The sequence below is a fragment of the Eubalaena glacialis genome, chromosome 16, assembly GCF_028564815.1.
Source record: "Eubalaena glacialis isolate mEubGla1 chromosome 16, mEubGla1.1.hap2.+ XY, whole genome shotgun sequence".
NCBI lineage: Eukaryota > Metazoa > Chordata > Mammalia > Artiodactyla > Balaenidae > Eubalaena > Eubalaena glacialis.
In genome coordinates, this window is record NC_083731.1 from 86690870 (window position 1) to 86710570 (window position 19701).

The 19701-nt window shown below is 42.6% G+C and overlaps 1 protein-coding gene across 1 annotated transcript in view; it reads right to left on the minus strand.

Moving 5' to 3' along the window:
* LOC133076429 (phospholipid-transporting ATPase IB) overlaps window positions 1–19701 on the minus strand; it is a 457024-nt gene that overhangs the window by 107475 nt on the left and 329848 nt on the right. Inside the window, exons 31-32 of the mRNA XM_061170962.1 lie at window positions 19007–19063; window positions 17306–17413 (exon numbers count right to left, since the gene is read on the minus strand). Of these exons, the coding sequence (XP_061026945.1) occupies window positions 17306–17413; window positions 19007–19063 (165 nt within the window). The remainder of the gene's footprint in view (window positions 1–17305; window positions 17414–19006; window positions 19064–19701) is intronic.

The following is a 19701-nucleotide window of genomic DNA, read 5'->3' on the forward strand; positions in this document are numbered from 1 at the left end:
ATGCTGGGACCCTTAACTTTTACACAAAAAGCAAAAGGAACCCCACATAAGAAACTTCAGCGTGGATGTGGTTAGATGCAGGAGGTCTGTTTATTGCACTGGGCAGACCTAGGAGGAATTTCCTGCATGCCATGTCACAGTCAGAGGGCAAGGAACTTTCTCTGAAGTCTGCAATGAAACCAGCAGATCTCCTGTGTATTCACACACTGTCTACCTTTGCTCATTATCCCTGGCAAAAATCCTTCCAAATTCTACCAAGTGTGGCAAAGGATTAAAACAGGGAGCGGGGAGAAAAACATTCCCCCTAAGACAAAAGAAAGTAAATTAATATATTTGAAAACCACTGTCAACGTGTTGGATTTTGTTCTTCCTGGATACAAATACATGTAATACCTCCAGCAATAAATATCGTTAACCTTGGACCCAAAAACTGTTTGCCCAGATCCACACGAACTCGGTATTTGGCTGCTTCGATAGAGAAAGGCTTTCACGTCGAAATTTGCACAGAAAAGTAGAGTTGGGGAATTTTTTTTTTTGGAGGAAAGATTGAATTTATCATGAAACATATTTCATCGAGAAACTGGTAAAATGAACCACCTTTTTACCCAAACCACAAACACTGCAAATTCCTTTGCTGGAAAAGTTGGCTGCTCTGTTGAAAAGATTAACTTATCCTGAATAGCTTCTGGGGGGCATGCATGGGTAGATGAGATTGCATTTTCCATTTAGGGGCACAGAACTTGTAACGATACTTAGTAACTCTTGGGAGAGAAAAATGGTAAAGATTCTTCCGGAAAATTTACATGAATTGATCTAACGGTATTCTAGAAAGATCCTCACAATGCCTAAATTCTGCTGCAAAGCCAAAATTCATCTCAAACCTCTCATTCCCACTTGAGGTCTCACTGAAAGGATTAAGAATAGGGGAGCAACTTCCCTTGGTTTTAGTAACTGAGTTGCCCAAGTTGAAACTACTACAGTGTTTTAATTAATATGATGAAATAATGTTAATCGTATGTTTTCCCTTCTCTTTTTTTTTTTGTTGCTCCTGACTTGACAGTATCCTGAAAAAACAGAGAGATTACACTTTTTAATCTGGTGGAACGTTTAGCTACTCCACACAGAGCAAGTTTGCCAAGAGGCAACCCTCTACAGATTAGCTGCTGGCTTTCCTTGAAGCAGAAGGAAAAGGAAATTTGTTCTTTGAATTGCTATGGACACTGACAAGTTATAGATAATTATATATCTATACGTCGTTAATTTCTGATTTTACGATTATGTCCTTCTTGGGTCCTTAATGAGCAAGGCTACTCCCCAAGCCATGTCTGAGGGACCAAGGGGCTTACAGAATGGCTTCAGAATTCATGGTGACAGAGATTTTGGTAGGAGACACCCTGGCAAAACTGTGATCTATAAACTAAAATTTAAACTTAAGCTACTACAGCGGTGTACAAAAGTTCAGAAAGGCACTTGCTCTAAGAATCGTGAGAGGAGACATCCCACAGAAACTACCGCTGACTGGGACCCAGAGTCAGAAGGAAGAACGTGGGGTGATCATGAAAGGACTTCAAAGGGAAAATCAAGAACTGGCCTGAAAGAAGGCAAGATGTATATAAAACTAATGCATATAAACAACTTTCTGTGAAACAAAGTAAAATGACAGAGAATTCACAAACAATGCAGCTTCAAACACATCACTTTATTAGATGTTCACTGTTTACAGTTTTGAGTTTTGGAAGCTCATTCCACCCTATTGGAAGCTTAGGGGATAAAGAGGAGGCCTCTGTGCACCACCTGCCCCCAAACTGCAACTTTCTAAAATGACAACTCCCAATCTCGGTAGTTACATAAATGATGCTGAGGAATAAAGGACTAATTACTTTTCTTTAAAAAAAAAAAAAAAAAAAAAAGTTTTTAGGAGAGAAAGTGGCCTGATATGGCATCTAGTAGATGGCAACCCATCACTAAGACCTACTCGCCAGAAGAAGGTTTTAAAAGGCTTGAATAAAATTCTCGTTCATGCCTTGTAAGAGAATACTACCTTCATTAAATTATTCCACTAAAACTGAACCACTGTAAAAATAAAGGATCAGTTTTTCTTTTAACAAAATGAACAAATCGCCAAGTAGACAGCTTTGTTAATTATCTAAAGTTGCTTCTTGATTTTACATTTCCGGTTCAAAACAAACTATTCTGGCATAATAAGCTATTTTCCAAAATCATGATCATCTCAGATTGTTAAAATCTCATTTAGAATCAATAAGTTTATATGACAGAAAACTATTATAATGTTCTAATGCAATATTTAATTATTTTCGAACGGGGGAAGGAGGATTCTTTTTTTCTTTATAGCCTAGACAAGGCCTACTTTTTAATTCATTTAAAACGATTCAGTCATCAGAAAGTTAACAAAAAATAAAACTCCTATGCTATTTCCTTTTGTTTCTAAGAATTAATTTTCCCACATTGATCATAAGAAGGTAAAATTCTGACTTATTATGTTACAGGACCTTTATTTATGGTCAACCTCATTCTTTCTTGATGCCATGTCTCGGAAAATTTCTCAACAACCCTGTAATTTCCTTCAGTGAAAATTTAAAACCCTCTCCTTCCAGTTTCATTGCCCCACCTGGCCTTCTCCATCACACTAAGACTTTTCATGTCCTTCCTGTATCAATCACTTTTCCCTCCATCCTTCTCTTTTTCCCACCTCTGCTTCTTCTGGTTTTACTGGACATAGAATCACTTTACTTACTGGTTTTCTTGCCTTTAATGAAGATGCTGTATTGGAGACAAATTTCAAATCTTAAACTTTTTCTTTTCTTGTAATATCACTTTACTTGACACTAAAATTCTACGTCCCAACGAGGCTCTTGGTGTCAGATCCACTCCTGCTTTAAGCCACAAGCCTGGACTGCTTCCCCATCTAATTGAGTAAGGCACAAACCCCCAGAGAAGGTCTGTTTCTTCCATGAAATCGTCTCAGATTTATCACAGGCCAGCTGCTAACGAAACTTTACCTAAGCTTGACATTTTCTTGACCAAAACCGCCTCTCCAACTATGTGCTTGTACTTATTACTCCAAAAATACCAACCCCTTCAACATAATAATGAAAATGCTGTCCAATGATGTATTGGTCCAGGGAACTTACGTTTCTGCTAAAACTACCTGTGATCCACTAACTTCATCAGTTTTATCTCCCTTAATAAAACTGTTGGAAAATGATTAGCTCAGTACTTCCTTAAACTAGGTACTCAAAAATCCATCTTGATTTCATATTTGTCTTTTCTATAATATCACTTCCAAAACAATCATTTCCATTAAGTAATTAAACCTTATTATTAACCCTTTACAAATACCGACATCAACAGACAGTATACCACATATATCACCCATGCAGCTAAAATAGTTCAACTAGAATTTTAACTGGAAATGCTCGTAAATATTTTTTAACTGAAAATCATTCTTCGGGTGGGAAAAACGCATGGTTCGTGCTACTGGTGTTTTGAGCACAGTTCAGGAAATGCTAAATTCATGAATTAATCGATCACTTCCATGTGCACATCCTGTGCTAGGCTATTCCCAAATGTTTGAATATTTGGCATCTGCTTTTGTTAACAATTCAGCAAACAGATATTAAGCACCTGTTATACAAAGCCGGATCCATTCTCCAATTCTACAGGAGAGGTGTTTAATTTTACTTTATTAATTCATTCATTTAAATATTTACTGAGTGCCAGAAAAGAGGAGAGGCAGGTACCGAGGATATACTGAAGAGCATTTACTTTCCTCATAAACTTACAGTTTAGAGGAAGAAACTGACATTAGTTATGAGATCACATAAATATAAATTTTTGACAATTGTGATAAAAACACAGAACATAAAATTTACCATCTTAACCATTTAAGTTCAGTGTAAGCTATCTTTACATTGCTGTGCAACAGATCTCTAAAATGTGTTCATCTTGCAAAACTGAAACTCTGTATCCATTAAACACGAGCCCCTCATTTCCCCTCCCCCCAGCCCCTGAGGACCACCATTCTATTTTCTGTTTCTGTGATTTTGATGACTCTCGGTACCATATAGGGGAAACCATATGGCATTTGTCTTTTTGTGACTGGCTTATTTCACTGAGCATAATGTCCTCAAGATTCATCCATACTGTAGCATGTGACAAGATTTCTTTCTTTTTAGAGCCTTCATAACATTCCATTGCATGTATGGATCACATTTTGTTTATCTGATCATCTGTCAACAAGCAATTTGTTGTTTCTACCTCTTGGCTACTGTGAATCATGAAGCTATGAACAAAGGTGTACAAATATCTCTTTGAGATCCTGCTTTCAATTCTTTTGGGAATAAGAAGTGGAACTGCTCCATCATATGGTATTTCTGTGTTTAATTTTTTGAGGAACCTCCATACTGTTTTCTGCAGCGTCCGCACCATTTTACATGCCCACCTATCGTGCACAAGGATTCCATTTTTCCACATTTTTGCCAACACTTGCTATTTTTTGAGTATTTTTTTTTAATAGTGGCCATCCTAATATGTGTAAGGTATTATTCTCATACACAAATTTTTAATTGTGGTAAATGCAAGGGAGGGGAGGTAAACTGTGTTAAAAGAACACGCACTGGGAGGGTTTCACCTTGTCAGGGACACAAGGAAAGGCACCTGCAGGAAGTAATGACTCACCTGAGGTCTGGAAACGTAGGCGAGCCCTAGCTACGTAGAAGGCGGAGACCAGGGCATGCAGGAAGTGAGGGGAGCAGGTGCAAACGCACTGTGGGAGCCCAAGCAAGTCCTGCCCGGAAGTGAGGGAAGGCCAGTGCAGGTGGGGCAGGAACAGGCTCAGGGCTGCACAGGGCTAGGGGCTTGGCAAATGGCCTGGACCTTTACCCTGAGGGCAATGAGAAGCCAGGGGAACAACTCCATCAGACTTATGTTTTGAAAGACTACTTCGGCTGCAGTAGGATAATGGGTCCAGACAGACTGCATGCTAAGAAACTAGTCACGAGGCTACTGCAACAGTCCAGGCAAGAAATGCCATAGCACCGAACTAACTGGGCAGGACCAGAACTGGATGGAAGGAGACACAGGTAAGAGAATGATAGGGCGTGGGTTCAGCATAAGGATGGGGGAAGGGGCCTGAAACTCCAGAAGGAGAAAAAGGATGAAGGGTTCGCACAATTTTAGGAATTAAGAATCCTACTTAGAAATTGCCACTTGTTGAACAAATTAACTACCTGTTCAACACAGATCTAGTTTATTTTTGGTGGCACATGTTACAACTGCTCAGCTGGTTGCAGCAGGTCAGAAAAGAAACCAAAGGCCCATGTCCTGACCTCTTCCCTCCCACATTCAGGAGGATGTGGTCGGGGAATTAGCCAATACTTTGGAAAAACTATCTGAAGTCAGACCCACGCTTTGTAAATCTTGGTTTATAAACTCTGCTTAAAGCAATTAATAAGCAGAGATGAACAGCTCAGTGGTGCCCAGATTTTATTCTTTAGGGAAAGCCTTGTGTAAGAGCCAAGACCCTTTTCATTGTAGGTGACAGAAATCAAAGTCAGGCACTCACACCCTGGTGCAGGGGAAGGTCCTGAAGGCCAGGCTTCTCCCAAGCCCCAATCTTATCTGAGCCTGGGTTTCCCACCTCTTAATCTTGCCTGCACTAAATTTAGCTTTGGAGAGTGAATCTGCTGGTTAAGAGCTGGGCTGTCCAATACATTAGCCACTGTCCAGATGTGGCTATTGAGCACCTGAAATTGATCAGGTCTGCCTTGGGATGCGCTGCAAATCCAATATACACACTGGATTGCAAAGATATAGTGCAACGATGTAAATTATCTCAGTAATTTCTTTTAATGTTGATTATATGTTGAAGTGATACTATTTTGGAAATGTTGGGCTAACTATACTAATAAAACTAACTTAACTTGTTTCATTTTCCTTTTTTTAATGTGGCCACTAGAAAATTCAAAATTATAATGCGTCTCCCATTATATGTCTACTGCACGGTGCTGCTCAGGACCATGTGACTCTGAGCCATGTTGAATTGTTGGCTGCAGACAGAAAGAGGCCCCTCTTAGAAAAACTTCTATTTCCTTCCATCTCTGTTTTGAACAATCAGTTCTACCCAAGCATGTCTTCTTTTTCCTGGGGGGGTGGGGGCCGGCAGGGGAGGGGCATAGGAAGGCCACAAAAGGAGGTAAAGCCCTTGGTAGCCTGACTTTCTGACTTGGCAGATGCACAGTAGGAAAAGCTCACCAGCTGCTTTTCTGCAACATAACCAATTTTCCAGAAGGGATAGGAGAGCTCTCACTACCTTAACTTGACCCAGCTGATTTTACCTTTTGTATCTGTAACTTAATGATTTCTTCATTCATTAGGACTCTTTTCAGAAGTAACAGAAATCCAACTTGAATTGTCTTCTACAAAAAAGGGAGTATACTGATTTAGTGTATCTGAAAGTTCAGAGACAGCTCCAGCTTCAGGCAGAACTGGATCCAGGCGCATACTCAATGCCATCATCTCTCAGTTCAGCTTTCCTCTGTGCTCAATTCATCCCCAGCCAGGCACTCTCTTGGTGGTGGCCCCTTGCAGCTCCAGGCTGATGACATCCCTGATATATAACAAACCCAGCGGCAAGAGAGCTTTCCCCTTCCCCTATTAGTTTCTATAAAAAAATCCTTGAATTGTCTCTGAGTGGCCTTGCTGGGTCATCATGCTGTTCCTGAATCAATCGCCATGGTCCATGAGATGAAGCTGGTAGTTGACTAGTCCTGGGTGTCCAGTCCAGACCCAGAGGTAGAACCAGCACTGTTTGAATGCGCGTTCTGAAAAAGGGGACGGGACTGGGGGGCTGTGACCAGAAAAGGGGGAATTGGATGTAGGGCAGGTGATAGACAAGGAGATACCGCTGCACCCATGCTGCTGCTGCTGGGCTGAGTGGGTGGGGTTGCCTTCATAGCACCCTGGGAAGGACCTGCGCACCTAAATATGCCCTTCTTTCTGTTTCTATCCTTTATCAAAACCGGGGAACCCTCCTACACTGTTGGTGGAAATGTAAATTGGTGCAGCCACTATGGAAAACAGTATGGAGGTTCCTTAAGAAACAAAAATAGAGCTACTGCAATCCCACTCCTAGGCATATATCCAGAGAAAGCCATGATTTGTAAAAATACATGCACCCAATGTTCATAGCAGCACTATTCACAATAGCCAGGACATGGAAGCAACCTAAATGTCCACTGACAGATGAATGGATAAAGAAGATGTGGTACATATATACAATGGAATACTACTCAGCCATAAAAAAGAACAAAACAATGCCATTTGCAGCAACATGGATGGACCTAGAGATTATTATACTAAGTGAAGTAAGTCAGACAGAGAAAGACAAATATCATGATATCGCTTATATGTGGAATCTAAAAAAGGATACAAATGAACTTATTTACGAAACAGAAATAGATTCACAGACATAGAAAACAAACTTATGGTTACCAAAGGGGGGTAGGGATAAATTAGGAAAAATAAATAAATAAAACATATATTAGATTTAAAAAAAAGAACAAGGTTGGAGACAAAGGAGAACTGGGTGCCGGATTAAGGATGGACCTGCATTTCTATCAAGTAAGACTTTGAAATCAATGGCCATCTCCTTATAAGAGACGCCTTGTCCTGCACTAATGATTTGTGTTTACTTTTGTGTACATCTAAAATTTTCCATAATAAAAAGTCTTAAAAATTAAAAAAAAAATAGGTTGCAATAATTTAAAAAATCTGTGAATGAATTCCCTGGTGGTCCAGTGGTTAAGACTCGGTGCTTTCACTGCTATGGGCCCAGGGTTTGATCCCTGGTCGGGGGACTAAGATCCTGCAAGCCTCATGGCGTGGCCAAAAAAAATAAACAACAAAAAACAAACTTGTGAATGAAAGTGCACTATAGTTGCAGACACAGGTAACCTAGATTTCTCTTTTCCTGCCTTTAGCCAAAGCAATGCCAAACACATATGACAGCTGCTTAATCCGGTTCAGAAAGCATACGATTTCCTCAGTGAACATTTGATATCTTGCAGTGCCAAAGGCAATGACAATACCTGAAGCTCTCACTTCCTTTAAGTCCTTTAAGCACTTTGGTGCTCTGGATGCTGTCGACAAGAGCTTTGCATCCTCATTTACACGAAATGGGGAAACCTGGGCACACACTTCATAGCATGCTATGATTCTATTTTCTCCCTTCTTAGTCTAACCTACCCTGTTATCGTTTCCTGCACAAATCCTTTATCTAGTGGCCTTTATCAGGCACCTCTCCATCTCTTAAATAGAACAAACCTAAAGAACACGGATGTTCTTGGCGGAGGGTGAGGTGGGGAGAACTACAGCTCTGGTCACCAGCCGAGGCATCTCCCTCCGCAGATGTCTGAGAAGTAAATCCCTGCAGAGAACCTCAACCCCAGGCCCCCCATGCACATTTCCACATGTTTGGAGAAAGGAAAAGTTCAAAACCACATCAAACATACTCTGCGACCACGGCGTATAAATGTTCCAAACAAACAAAATCAGCGTGTAACGTGTACTTCAATTTGCTGACAGATATTTAAAAAATTAACATCAGAATGAATGGCAAACACCAACACCACCACGAGACCTTTAACCCCAGAGAAAAATAACTCACAATCAAAGCCGCCTTGGCCTCGAATTAGCACACAGCATCCTTGAAACGAGAGGCCAAAATAAAACAAACTGCCAAAATGGAGAGAACGGTGCAGAGGGGAGGGGGCAGAGCTAAGAAAATGAGGGCTTTCCGTAAAGCACTTAAAAAAAGTAACTATGCTAACACATATATATGGAATCTAAGAAAAAAAAAAAAGGTCATGAAGAACCTAGGGGTAAGATGGGAATAAAGATGCAGACCTACTACAGAATGGACTTGAGGATATGGGGAGGGGGAGGGGGAAGGGTAAGCTGGGACGAAGTGAGAGAGTGGCATGGACTTATATACACTACCAAATGTAAAATAGATAGCTAGTGGGAAGCAGCCGCATAGCACAGGGAGATCAGCTCGGTGCTTTGTGTCCACCTAGAGGGGTGGGATAGGGACGGTGGGAGGGAGACGCAAGAGGGAGGAGATATGGGGACATATGTATATGTATAACTGATTCACTTTGTTATAAAGCAGAAACTAACACACCATTGTAAAGCAATTATACTCCAATAAAATGTTAAAAAAAAAAAGTAACTCAACATTTATATTTGAAAAATTCTATTACACTGCAGGGCAAGTCACTTCAGATACAACTTAATAAAAGCAAAATTTTAAGAAGGAGTGACTGACATCTATTTGACCCCTGGTTTGCACCAACCATCACCCTAGGTGCTTGCCATCATGACAAGGTGTGCGGGTTCGTACCCTGAGGTCTAGGGGACTTGGGAAGTCCCAGCTACTCCTCTCCCCAGCCTGACCAAGGTACTGGTTCTTTCTTTCTAAGCCCTCGTTTGCTCATACGGTTGTAGAGTCGATTGTCAGATGAGCTAAATGCTTAACTCATTATATACGTAATTTCACAGGCAGAACATACGTATATGAACATATATTTTGTCTGGGACATAGTACTTTCTCAATAGACATCACCTACTATTACTTACATGCCTTATTTTCTTTCATGTCCTTATTAACTCCAAAGATAGATATTATCTACTACTTATACCTGATGAAACTAAGGTTCAGAAATAGCACAATTATGGCTATTGTGAACAACAGACTTAACTTGGTAAATTTCCTAGGCACTAGGTTAATCTAGTTCAAATCCCACTTTCACTGTTAGGATTTGCAGTGAATAGGAAAGAAGTTTGACTCGGGTCACGTTCACCCAGATTTGGTTGATCCTGCGGACCTTCAGGAAGCAACCAGGAACCAGCGAGTGCCGGTCCCGTCCCTGCCTGTTGGAAGAATCTGGAATCACTCTGAAGGGCAAACGGATTTCATAGAACACACTTTCTTCCTTGTTTGGTAATCAGGAAAAGAAAAACAGAAACAGCTTGGCATGACATGTAGTGACTACAAAAGCCATTTTCTGATGGAACTCTTGTCAGATGCCTGAATTTTCTGATCTTCAGAGCCCAAATATTTATAGGCCTATATTTATAATGAGAACTCCACTAGATAGCCCTGATCATATGAACATTTCTGATTTTTCTTTTCATTATCAGTGAAGAACTTTTTGTTGTAGTTTAAATTTTTCTTCTAGGGATTAGTGTGGGGAGGCTTCAAGGGGGCAAACGCATATGAATACAGGGACCCTGGATGTGGGTGACAAGAGGTACAGACACGTAGAAACCAGAAGTTCCTACCTTCTTAATTTTGTTCATATCGCTATTTTTTCAGATAATAATGTCATCCAGAAACACAGCATGTTCCTTCTTGTAAGTCAGTCTTATTATCACACACAAGGCACAAGTTGAAAACCAAAATGCAAACTGGACTTCAACCAGTTATCTGGCCAAGATCTGCACACAAGAAAGTTATTTCAGAAAGTTATTTCAAACCAACAGGCAAGTCTCCAGTGGTAGGACTTCCTACCTTACCAGGCTGACCACTTCTCACCCTAGCCGGGCCACACGCTCCTGAAATACGTTCTTTGAGGAAAATAGGACCAACTCTATCCAATATTGCTGTATTAAAGATAATTCCAATGAATTTACGATATTCACATTAGGTGTTTCTGGGATGTTATCATCTAAAACACTCATAATTGCAACACTCAAGTAATTTGTTATCAAATCCTTAAATAAATCTACAAGCACCTAACTTTGAGTATAATATAACATGCGATATTAATGCCTGTTTTTTAAAAATCGCCTATTTCCTTGGTTGCCCTTATACTTGTGAACGTAAGAGAAACATCCCAACATCCACAGGAGGCTGGAGAGGGTTTCCTGACACCTGCTTCTCACTGAGGCTAGGCAGCCCTGGCAGGATGCTCCTGGGAGGGCCCTCTCGGGGGGTAGCCTTCGAGGCCGGCGGCATCTGCTATCTGGACAATTGTGTAAGAGACTTTCCCTGTTTTTGGTGTTTCTGTTAGTTCTTTCATAGCGGCAGTCGGATTCTGGAGCTAGCGTCCCTCCTTGTGGTGAACAACTCCAGGCAACTTTACCAGCTGCGCATGAGAAGTCACGTCTCTGATGGGTTTCTTTCAGGAGCGAACACGCTTCTTTGCCAGAAACCCCCACCGAATGTTTCCTCGCGTCTCCTTCAGGGTTCTGAACCACCCGTGACAGCATGGGGTTGGGATCAAGCTCCCTGCTCCACTCAGGGATGGAAAGGCCTCCCTGAGCAGTTGGGCGCTTGCACAAGAGCTGGAATGAGATACAAACTGGGCCCCTCACCAAAGGGGGAAGCAGGATGGGTGCTGGGGACAAATGACCATGTCCCACGCCACGAAAGTTAACCTGAGGACATGTCCTCTCCTGGCCCTCCGGCTGGCCTCTGGCCAACATAGATGTTCTGGAATGTTCTGGAATGTTCCGAGCAGAGATGGCCCTTACCCCTGCTTCTCGGCTTACTTCCTAGAGCACATGCAACCTGGAAACAAAAACACTCTTTTTATATTTATATGGAAAATACCCAGGCCCGAGATCTCGCTCAGCTGCAAAGTCCAGGAGAAAGCCAGCACGTAGGGAAGATGAGTAATTAATCTCTTTGATCCAAGGACGGCACCGTGACAACCAGCCCTCCTCCTGCTCACTTTTAGTCCATTGGGATTTGCACTGTGTATACAAAGTGTGTATATAAAACTCAAAAGTAAACTCAGTCCTGGATTTAGGATTTAAAAAAAAGGCTGTCCTATGCCAGAAGCTGCCTGGAGCCTGGAGCCTGGAGCCTGGAGCCTGGAGCCTGGAGCCTGGCACTGCAGACAGAGTTAGTGAAGTGAAAGTTACTCCCCCTCTTTTACTAGCCATGAAAAGAACTTTAAAGGAAAAGCATCGGAGTTGGTGAGGACTATTTTTCCGTGGCGAACGATGTAATGTCCTTGGGTATAATCCTCTATTTAGAAAGCCGGGGCCTTACAGCTGACACCACACCACCTGCCGGCCCTCACAGACCCACTGCTCAGAGAAACAGGGCCCTGGTGGACATTTAAAGATGCTGTCTTCTCCTGGAACCCCCAGCACTGGCTTGAACATTGTCATGGGGTCATATTTTAGGTGTTGTGAGCAGGGGTTCTCTAACTTTAAATGGAAGAATAGTCTGGAGATTTATCAAAATTCAGAGGCTGGGGCTCCAGGTGCAGGGATTCTGATTGTGTGTGTGTGTGTGTGTGTGTGTGTGTATGTGTGTGTGTGTTTCAAGTACATATTTTTTTTTGGTGGGGAAGGAGGTTGTCATTTTAACAAGCAGCCCAGATGATTCAGATGTAGGTGGTCAGTGGACCCTACTAAGAAAATTCACATCAAGAACCTATAAAATGTTAAAAATAAAACAAACAACAACAACAAAACAAAATCAAAAAGAAAAAAAAAAAGAACCTATAAAATGTTGAAATTCTTTAGCCAAAAGAAATGGGAGTTTAAGTCACAATATTCCTATTTATAAAGGCTCAAGAAAATAATTTATCACTGCAAGATAAAGAAGAACAGGCATGTCTTACTATTCCCACAGGTACTCCTATTATATCTCCACCATAGTCCTCTGAGGTAATTAGGGCGGGTAATAGTATTCTGACTTTGCTGATAAGGAAATTAAAGCAGGTTAAGTGATTACCACAGGCTCCAAAGCTAGTTAGGGCAAGTCTCTTGACTTTTAAACAAAGGTCAAATAAGAGGCACACCCTCAGAAACCCCCAGAGTAGTAAGCCTTGAGAAATACATGAAGAAAATAAAAGCCCATTTCCTGATCCAGTTGTAGATCAAGTTTTCCTCACCTCTCTAATTCAAAACCCTACTTCAGCAGGCAACTCTGCGCTAAAGAACGTTGATAATTTTCCACCTACAGGCCTTGGCTATGGGGACCCATCATGGAGAAGCTTACATAACCCATGGTTATGATACTGGCAGAAAGGAAAACACATGGTCCCGTATGGAAAAACATCATCACATATTTTTCCCCAGCTGAGGGCTGTGGCATCACCCAGGACAGACACAACCAGAGTTTCTAAGTTTCTAAATTCACTTTAGGTGAATTCACTGTGGGCCTAGGAAAATGGAAAAACAGGGTGTCCCCTTAAGATCCCACAAATGCTGACTATTCTCAGGAGAGGAAGGATACAGAGGACTCCTTTATTTTTTAAATTAATTAATTAATTTGTTTGTCTTTATTTTTGGCTGTGTTGGGTCTTCATTGCTGCCCGCGGGCTTCTCATTGCGGTGGCTTCTCTTGTTGCGGAGCACGGGCTCTAGGCGCGTGGGCTTCAGTAGTTGTGGCACGTGGGCTCAGTAGTTGTGGCTCGCGGGATCTAGAGCGCAGGCTCAGTAGTTGTGGTGCATGCGCTTAGTTGCTCCGTGGCATGTGGGATCTTCCCAGACCAGGGCTCGAACCCGTGTCCCCTGCATTGGCAGGTGGATTCTTAACCACTGTGCCACCAGGGAAGCCCCAGAGGACTCTTTTGATTCGAGAAATTTCCAGTGGGACTTCCTGACTCACTGGTTGGCTTTCATGCAACACATCGTGAGGTGCTTCAGGGAAGATAAAGATGCTTTGATGGAGGAAAATCCACCCCATACTACAGCCCTCCCTCCCTTTGCACTCAGGGCAAAACCTGCCTTGTTCCTCATGAGAAAAACTCCACATATCGTGGACAAGACAAAGAAATAGTTAATCGAATTGGTTTAGGAAACCCCGGCAGAAACGATGTATCTTTTCAACAGTTTAGGATGCTATGAACAGACAGAACATTTTGTGTGAGGTCTGTCTCCGGCTCCCAAGTGAGAAATGCCGTTTGCCACCAGACACTAGTTTAATTCTACAGCTCAAAAGAACCATGTTCCTTTGCCAAAACCCTACTGCTTCATGAACGACAAGGAAATGGTTTATAAAAATCACTAGAAACATTCTTATAATAATAACAACACTAATTTTTAAAAAGCAGTCTTTTCCCAGAATACCATCACTCCTAAACATTCACCAACCGTCGTCGTCAGCTTGGGCTGCTGAAACCAAATACCACAAAGTGGGTGTCTTCTCAACAGCAGAAATTTATTTCTCCCAGTTTTGGAGGCTGGGTGTCTGAGATCAGGGTGCCAGCCTGCCTGGGTTCTGGTGAAGACCCTCTTCCGGGTTGCAGACGTGTAACTTCTTGCATCTTTTTTTTTTTTTTCCTGCTGTTTCTGTCAAGCATTTTTTAAAAATTGAAGCATAGCTGAATTACAATATTGTGTTAGTTTCAGGTATACAGCAAAGTGATTCAGTTACATGTGTGCACATGTACATATATTTTCAGATTCTTGTATCGTCACACTGCAGAGAACGAGTGAACTGGCTTTCGGGCCTCTTCTCATCAGATCACTAATCCCTCCCAAAGGCCCTGCCTCCCTGCTGGAGGGTGAGGTCAGGGCTTCAACATGAAGTTGAGGGGAACACATGCATTCAGTCCACAGCACCAGCCTAGAACGAAAGGGATGTACATGGCTCGGCCATATTTTCAACTTCCCCCAAAGGAGCTGCCTCCTGTCACTGACTGCCCCTCTTTCTTTATGACAGTACATCACCCCTCTGAAGACAGAAGAAAGCCTGTCTGAGACTTCAGGCTTGTTTAGCCACTCTCCACCCAAGTGATTCTTCATAAGTGTTAAAAAAAAAAAAAATAAAATAAAAAAAATACTTCTCTACCACTTTTCAGAGAATGATGGCGGCAGACACCAGGTGAAGGAGCATTAAAGTTGGCCTTGACATTGTTTTCTGACACCCTGTCTCCACTAAGAGCTCCATCCTGGAGCAAGACGAGAGAAAAGAAAGAGCTCTTTCAACACAGACAGCGGATTACCCACCCAGCAGCCCCGGGATGTGAAAACTGCAGTAATATCTCCTTCCATGTCTAATGCAAACCTCAGTCTCAGCCAGAGATGGCTGATTTCAAAACAACATCATTTGCCTCATGGAAACAGACCAACCAACCAAAACGTTGAAACGACGTGGTTTATGTTAAAAAAAATTTTTTTATACCCAAGTGAAATGTGATTTAATATTACAATTTCTTTGCTTTTGGATGGTAGGAATAGCTCTTTCGATTTTTTCGGGAAGTCCCCAACTATGGACATTTCACCATTATGCTGAGCCTTCGAACCACACGGGCATGCAACCCGGACACTGAAAACGTGGCGTGTCAGTGACTACATGGTAAATGGTCCCTCCACACTTCAAAAGTCAACCTCCTGATGGGCTGGTGACCATCTTAATGTCTGAACTGGAGTCCCTGGTGCCGGCGTACACAGAGGGGTCACTAGAGCATCCCTCCGTGGAGGGCACTGGGAGGGGCTGTCAAAGGAGTGGGCTTTGTCGCCAGTCACCTGTCAGCTGACTCCATCCTATCAGCTGTCACTCTTCTCTAATTTCGGAAACTGTCCACAGCAGTTGGTGCCTTTCATTGTCCTGCACCACAAAATCCCCCAAATGAAATTTTCATCGGGCCACATCCATCCTTAACCAAAAGGAAAGACCATGAAGCAGATATTCTAGGCACCAAACCTCACCAAGTGATCATGATTGTGGATATTTTTCTTGCTTTAAAACAGAACTGATTTAAGTGAATAAAGTATCTTTGCTGGGAAATGCTTGTTTTGCTACAAAACCATCTTCTTGATTCATTCAATGTTCTGTAATTTCCTCTATCGCTTGTATTTGGAAAGGAATTGAAAAGTGTGTTATGTGTTTGTCCTCATGCCTTAGAGAAGGCCACGATGCATTCGGGGACACACAAGCCACCCCTGTGGGACACATCTGTCTGCTCAGCACCCACACTCAGAGGAGGTCCCAGACACCCTGGGGTACATCAGTGGATTCACCAAGTAAAAAAGGCAAGCAGCCCACCCAGTATGACCTCACACGGAACAGCTGCTGGGCATGTATCTAGACTTGGGGAGGCCCAGAGTTTGGGCTCATTTCTGCAGAGTAGTGAGGCAAAGATAGTGGCCTGATGTGCCATGCATAGGCCTGCCCCTAAAATATGTAGCCCTGGGGCAGGAACCAGCAGAAGCCCCCAACCCACAGTCCTTCTCTCCCCACGCTTGGTTCTGACTCACGGTACAAGCGTCCTCATGCAAACGTGGGTGGGTGTCCCAGAGCAAACCTCCAGTGGACCCAGCACACATCACCCCCCTACAAAGAGCTGTCCTTGGGCCCAAGGGTGCGCTCTGGGCCTGGATCCGGGGAGAGAAGCAGGCAGGCCTGGCGAGTAGGCTTCTGGCCATTTGGAAGACTCGGGGTGCTGGGAACCCAGGGAACAGACTAGAGTCGGGATGCTGCCCTTGCCCCACGACCGCCTGCCCTGTGAAGAGGGGCACGCCCAGCCAGGGACCGCCAGCGCAGAGGCCTCCAAAGGAGTTCAGATGTAAAGAAAAAAGAAAATGCAATGTCTTCATAAACGTTCTGTGTCCCTTACTACCAATCACATATTCTTTTGTAAACCCTGAAAAATCTCCCTGTAAAACAAAATTTACAGCTTCATTTATAAACAGAGGGCATTTGGAACCCAGGGCTTTCAAGGTTCTCTTCAGACCCGATCCTGTGGGATCCTAAGATCCAGGGTGTCAGTGCTGATGGCTCCACCTCAAACACTGGACAAAGATAATATAAAAGACGAAAAAAATAAAATCTAAAGGATTTTAGATTTTAGCGTAATGGTCTTCAATCTCAGCCTCTCCAGTTAAGAGATGAACAATGAGATATTCTGCTTAATTAATTATCTGGTTAATAGAGTGGTTAGATCTATCTTTTACAGGTGACTAATTATCAACTAATCAAAGTATACTAATACCCAACATCGAAACTACAATCAGTATAATCATGGGGTTATGAATGACTCAAAACATCTCCTGTTTTCCAAGTCCGTGAACCGTACACATGAGACCTATAATTAACACGCAATTCATTAAGGAAATGTGGACACACTGGGTAGGTCAGAGGATTTAAGTCGACAGTTTATGTAACAGTTAAAATTTCCAGTGCTATTTCTGTGGCCTGGACAATCTCTTCCAGGGGCTTTGATTTGGTTTGTTTCCCACCTGATACATTTTGACGGAAGCAGGAGACACCAGCTTGTCCTGAGACACGGAAAGCCCACCCACAGTTAATAGCACTGACCTGTCCTTTCATGTCTGGAGCGATGGGAATGGTGGGCCAGATGGTTGAGTAGATGCCAAAAAACACCAGCCAGATGAGCATGCTTCCCCAGACGGCCAGGTGACTGAACTACAGGAGAAAAGAGACACTCAGGCAGGGTTCTCTGCCGACCCAGTAGCCACCTGAACACCACCCGCTGCAGGAGCCCTGGGTCCACGCCACCGTTCTTTATGGAAAGATTTCTACTAGACACCGGTTGAGAGTTTAAGTAACTAGTAGCCCCAAACTATCCTGAAGAGGAAAGTGCTTTTTCCACCACAGCTGACCGTCCTGTAGACCCATCCTACAGTGTCACCAGGCCCCTCTCTGTCCCTCGCCAGTGTTCGCTCCACTTTGGAGCGGAATAAATAAAGTATCATTGCTCTAGTAAGAGGGCGTGGGACAGACAGAACGAACAAGATGGGTTTATTTATCATTTTGAGACTTTGATTGTTCATTTTCCAAAGAACTTTTAAAAAATTTGGAATGGATATTAATGACAACACTTTGAGCATCTACTGAGTTGCGAATTTCTTCTCCTCTGTCCTCTTGCTAGGATGATCCTTGACTTCTTTTCAGCCACACTCCATGATCTAATCCATCATGAGCCTCTGTCAGCTTTTTAAAAAATCCGACCACTGCTCGCCGCCTCCTCACGCCCCAGGCTAAGCCACTACCCGCTCTCACCTGGATTCATTGCCTCTGTCTCTCAACGAATTCTCTGCTTCCACATTCACCTCCCACCCTGCCCCCAATTAATGAGCACAGAATTAGAAGCCTATTTAAACAGCAGAGATGAATGTGAAACATTGGCCATAATCCTCAAAAGTTGGAAATAACCAAAATGTCCAAAACTGGGGACTGATTCAATAAGGGATGGGATATTGATAAAACTCAATACTCTTTAATCATGAACTATGACCTTGTAGAAGTACATATATATATATATATATATATATATATATATATATATATATTTTTTTTTTTTTTTGGCTGCGTTGGGTCTTTGTTCCTGCATGTGGGCTTTCTCTAGTTGCAGCGAGCAGGGGCTACTCTTCATTGTGGTGCAGTGGCTTCTCTTGTTGTGGAGCACGGGCTCTAGGCGTGTGGGCTTCAGTAGTTATGGCACACGGGCTCAGTAGTTGTGGCGCGTGGGCTTAGCTGCTCCGCGGCATGTGGGATCCTCCCGGACCAGGGATCGAACCTGTGTTCCCTGCATTGGCAGGCGGATTCTTAACCACTGCGCCAAAAGGGAAGCCCAGACTCTGTGTTTTGTAATACGTTGTCTTATTAAAAATATACACAGAGAACAAAGTCTGGAAGGTTATACAGGAAATATTAACAGTAACTATCTCTTGGTGGTAAAATTATGGAAATTAAAAATTCCTCTTTCTGTCCTTCTGTATTTCCTTTGTGTGAGTGATTTTGTTTTTAATACAACGCACGTATACATTGGAAATGAGCTGTTAACAGCTTAGAACTGTATTAAGTGCTCAGCAAACGAATCATCAGGGAACTCTGGATGGCAAATGTGCCCTGATAAAGGTCAAACCACAATTTTTACATGCAAAATTTAAAATAAGACAGCTAGATATTGTTTACTGTTTTCCTGGGGCTTAAGAAGATACTACACCATAAAAAATATCTGTAGTGGATAGAGAAATAATTCTAGAGAAAACTTACTTTTGTCCAAGCTGTGGTCTCCAAACCGGCTTTCAGGCAAACAGTAACAACAACATACTGTGAAAGAGAGAGGAATTTGGGAAATGCGTTATCCTCACTTATTTTCACTTCCCAGAAGAAATCCCAAATCCTCCCCAGAAGCAGTTTCTCCATGGCAGCTGGACTTTGAAAGTGCCATCTTGGTAGCTAATTCTCTGGGGGTCACTTTTAGGAAAATTACAGGCAGGTTCTTATAAGAAAAGCCCTCATTTTAGTGATTGTCTTCTCACAAGTAGTAGTTACTTTGCCCTTTTCTTAGCTTGGAAGATTTGGGAGAAATCACCTTCCCTTGGTGTTGGTTTTTTTTTTCTTCCCCCCCCCCCCAAGTACATGTGAAATGGTCATCTGAAGAATGGGGAAATCTGCTGATCACCTGTCCAGAAATCTTAACTCTGCATAACCTTCACTCAAATATGAGGTAAGCATCTCACAATCACTCTGACCTCTAAGTGTTGCCAAATCTCGGCCCCTGTCCACCGATGGCGAATAGAAATACAGAGACAGAGTTTGGAGGAAACAGAAAAGGGTAGCTTTATTCCTTTTGCCAGGCAAGATAAGGAATCTATAATATATAGTTTAAAGATGTGAAATAAGTCATAATGACAAAGGTTTTCTTTAAAGGGAGAGGTAAAACCCACACATGTGCCATCTAAGAA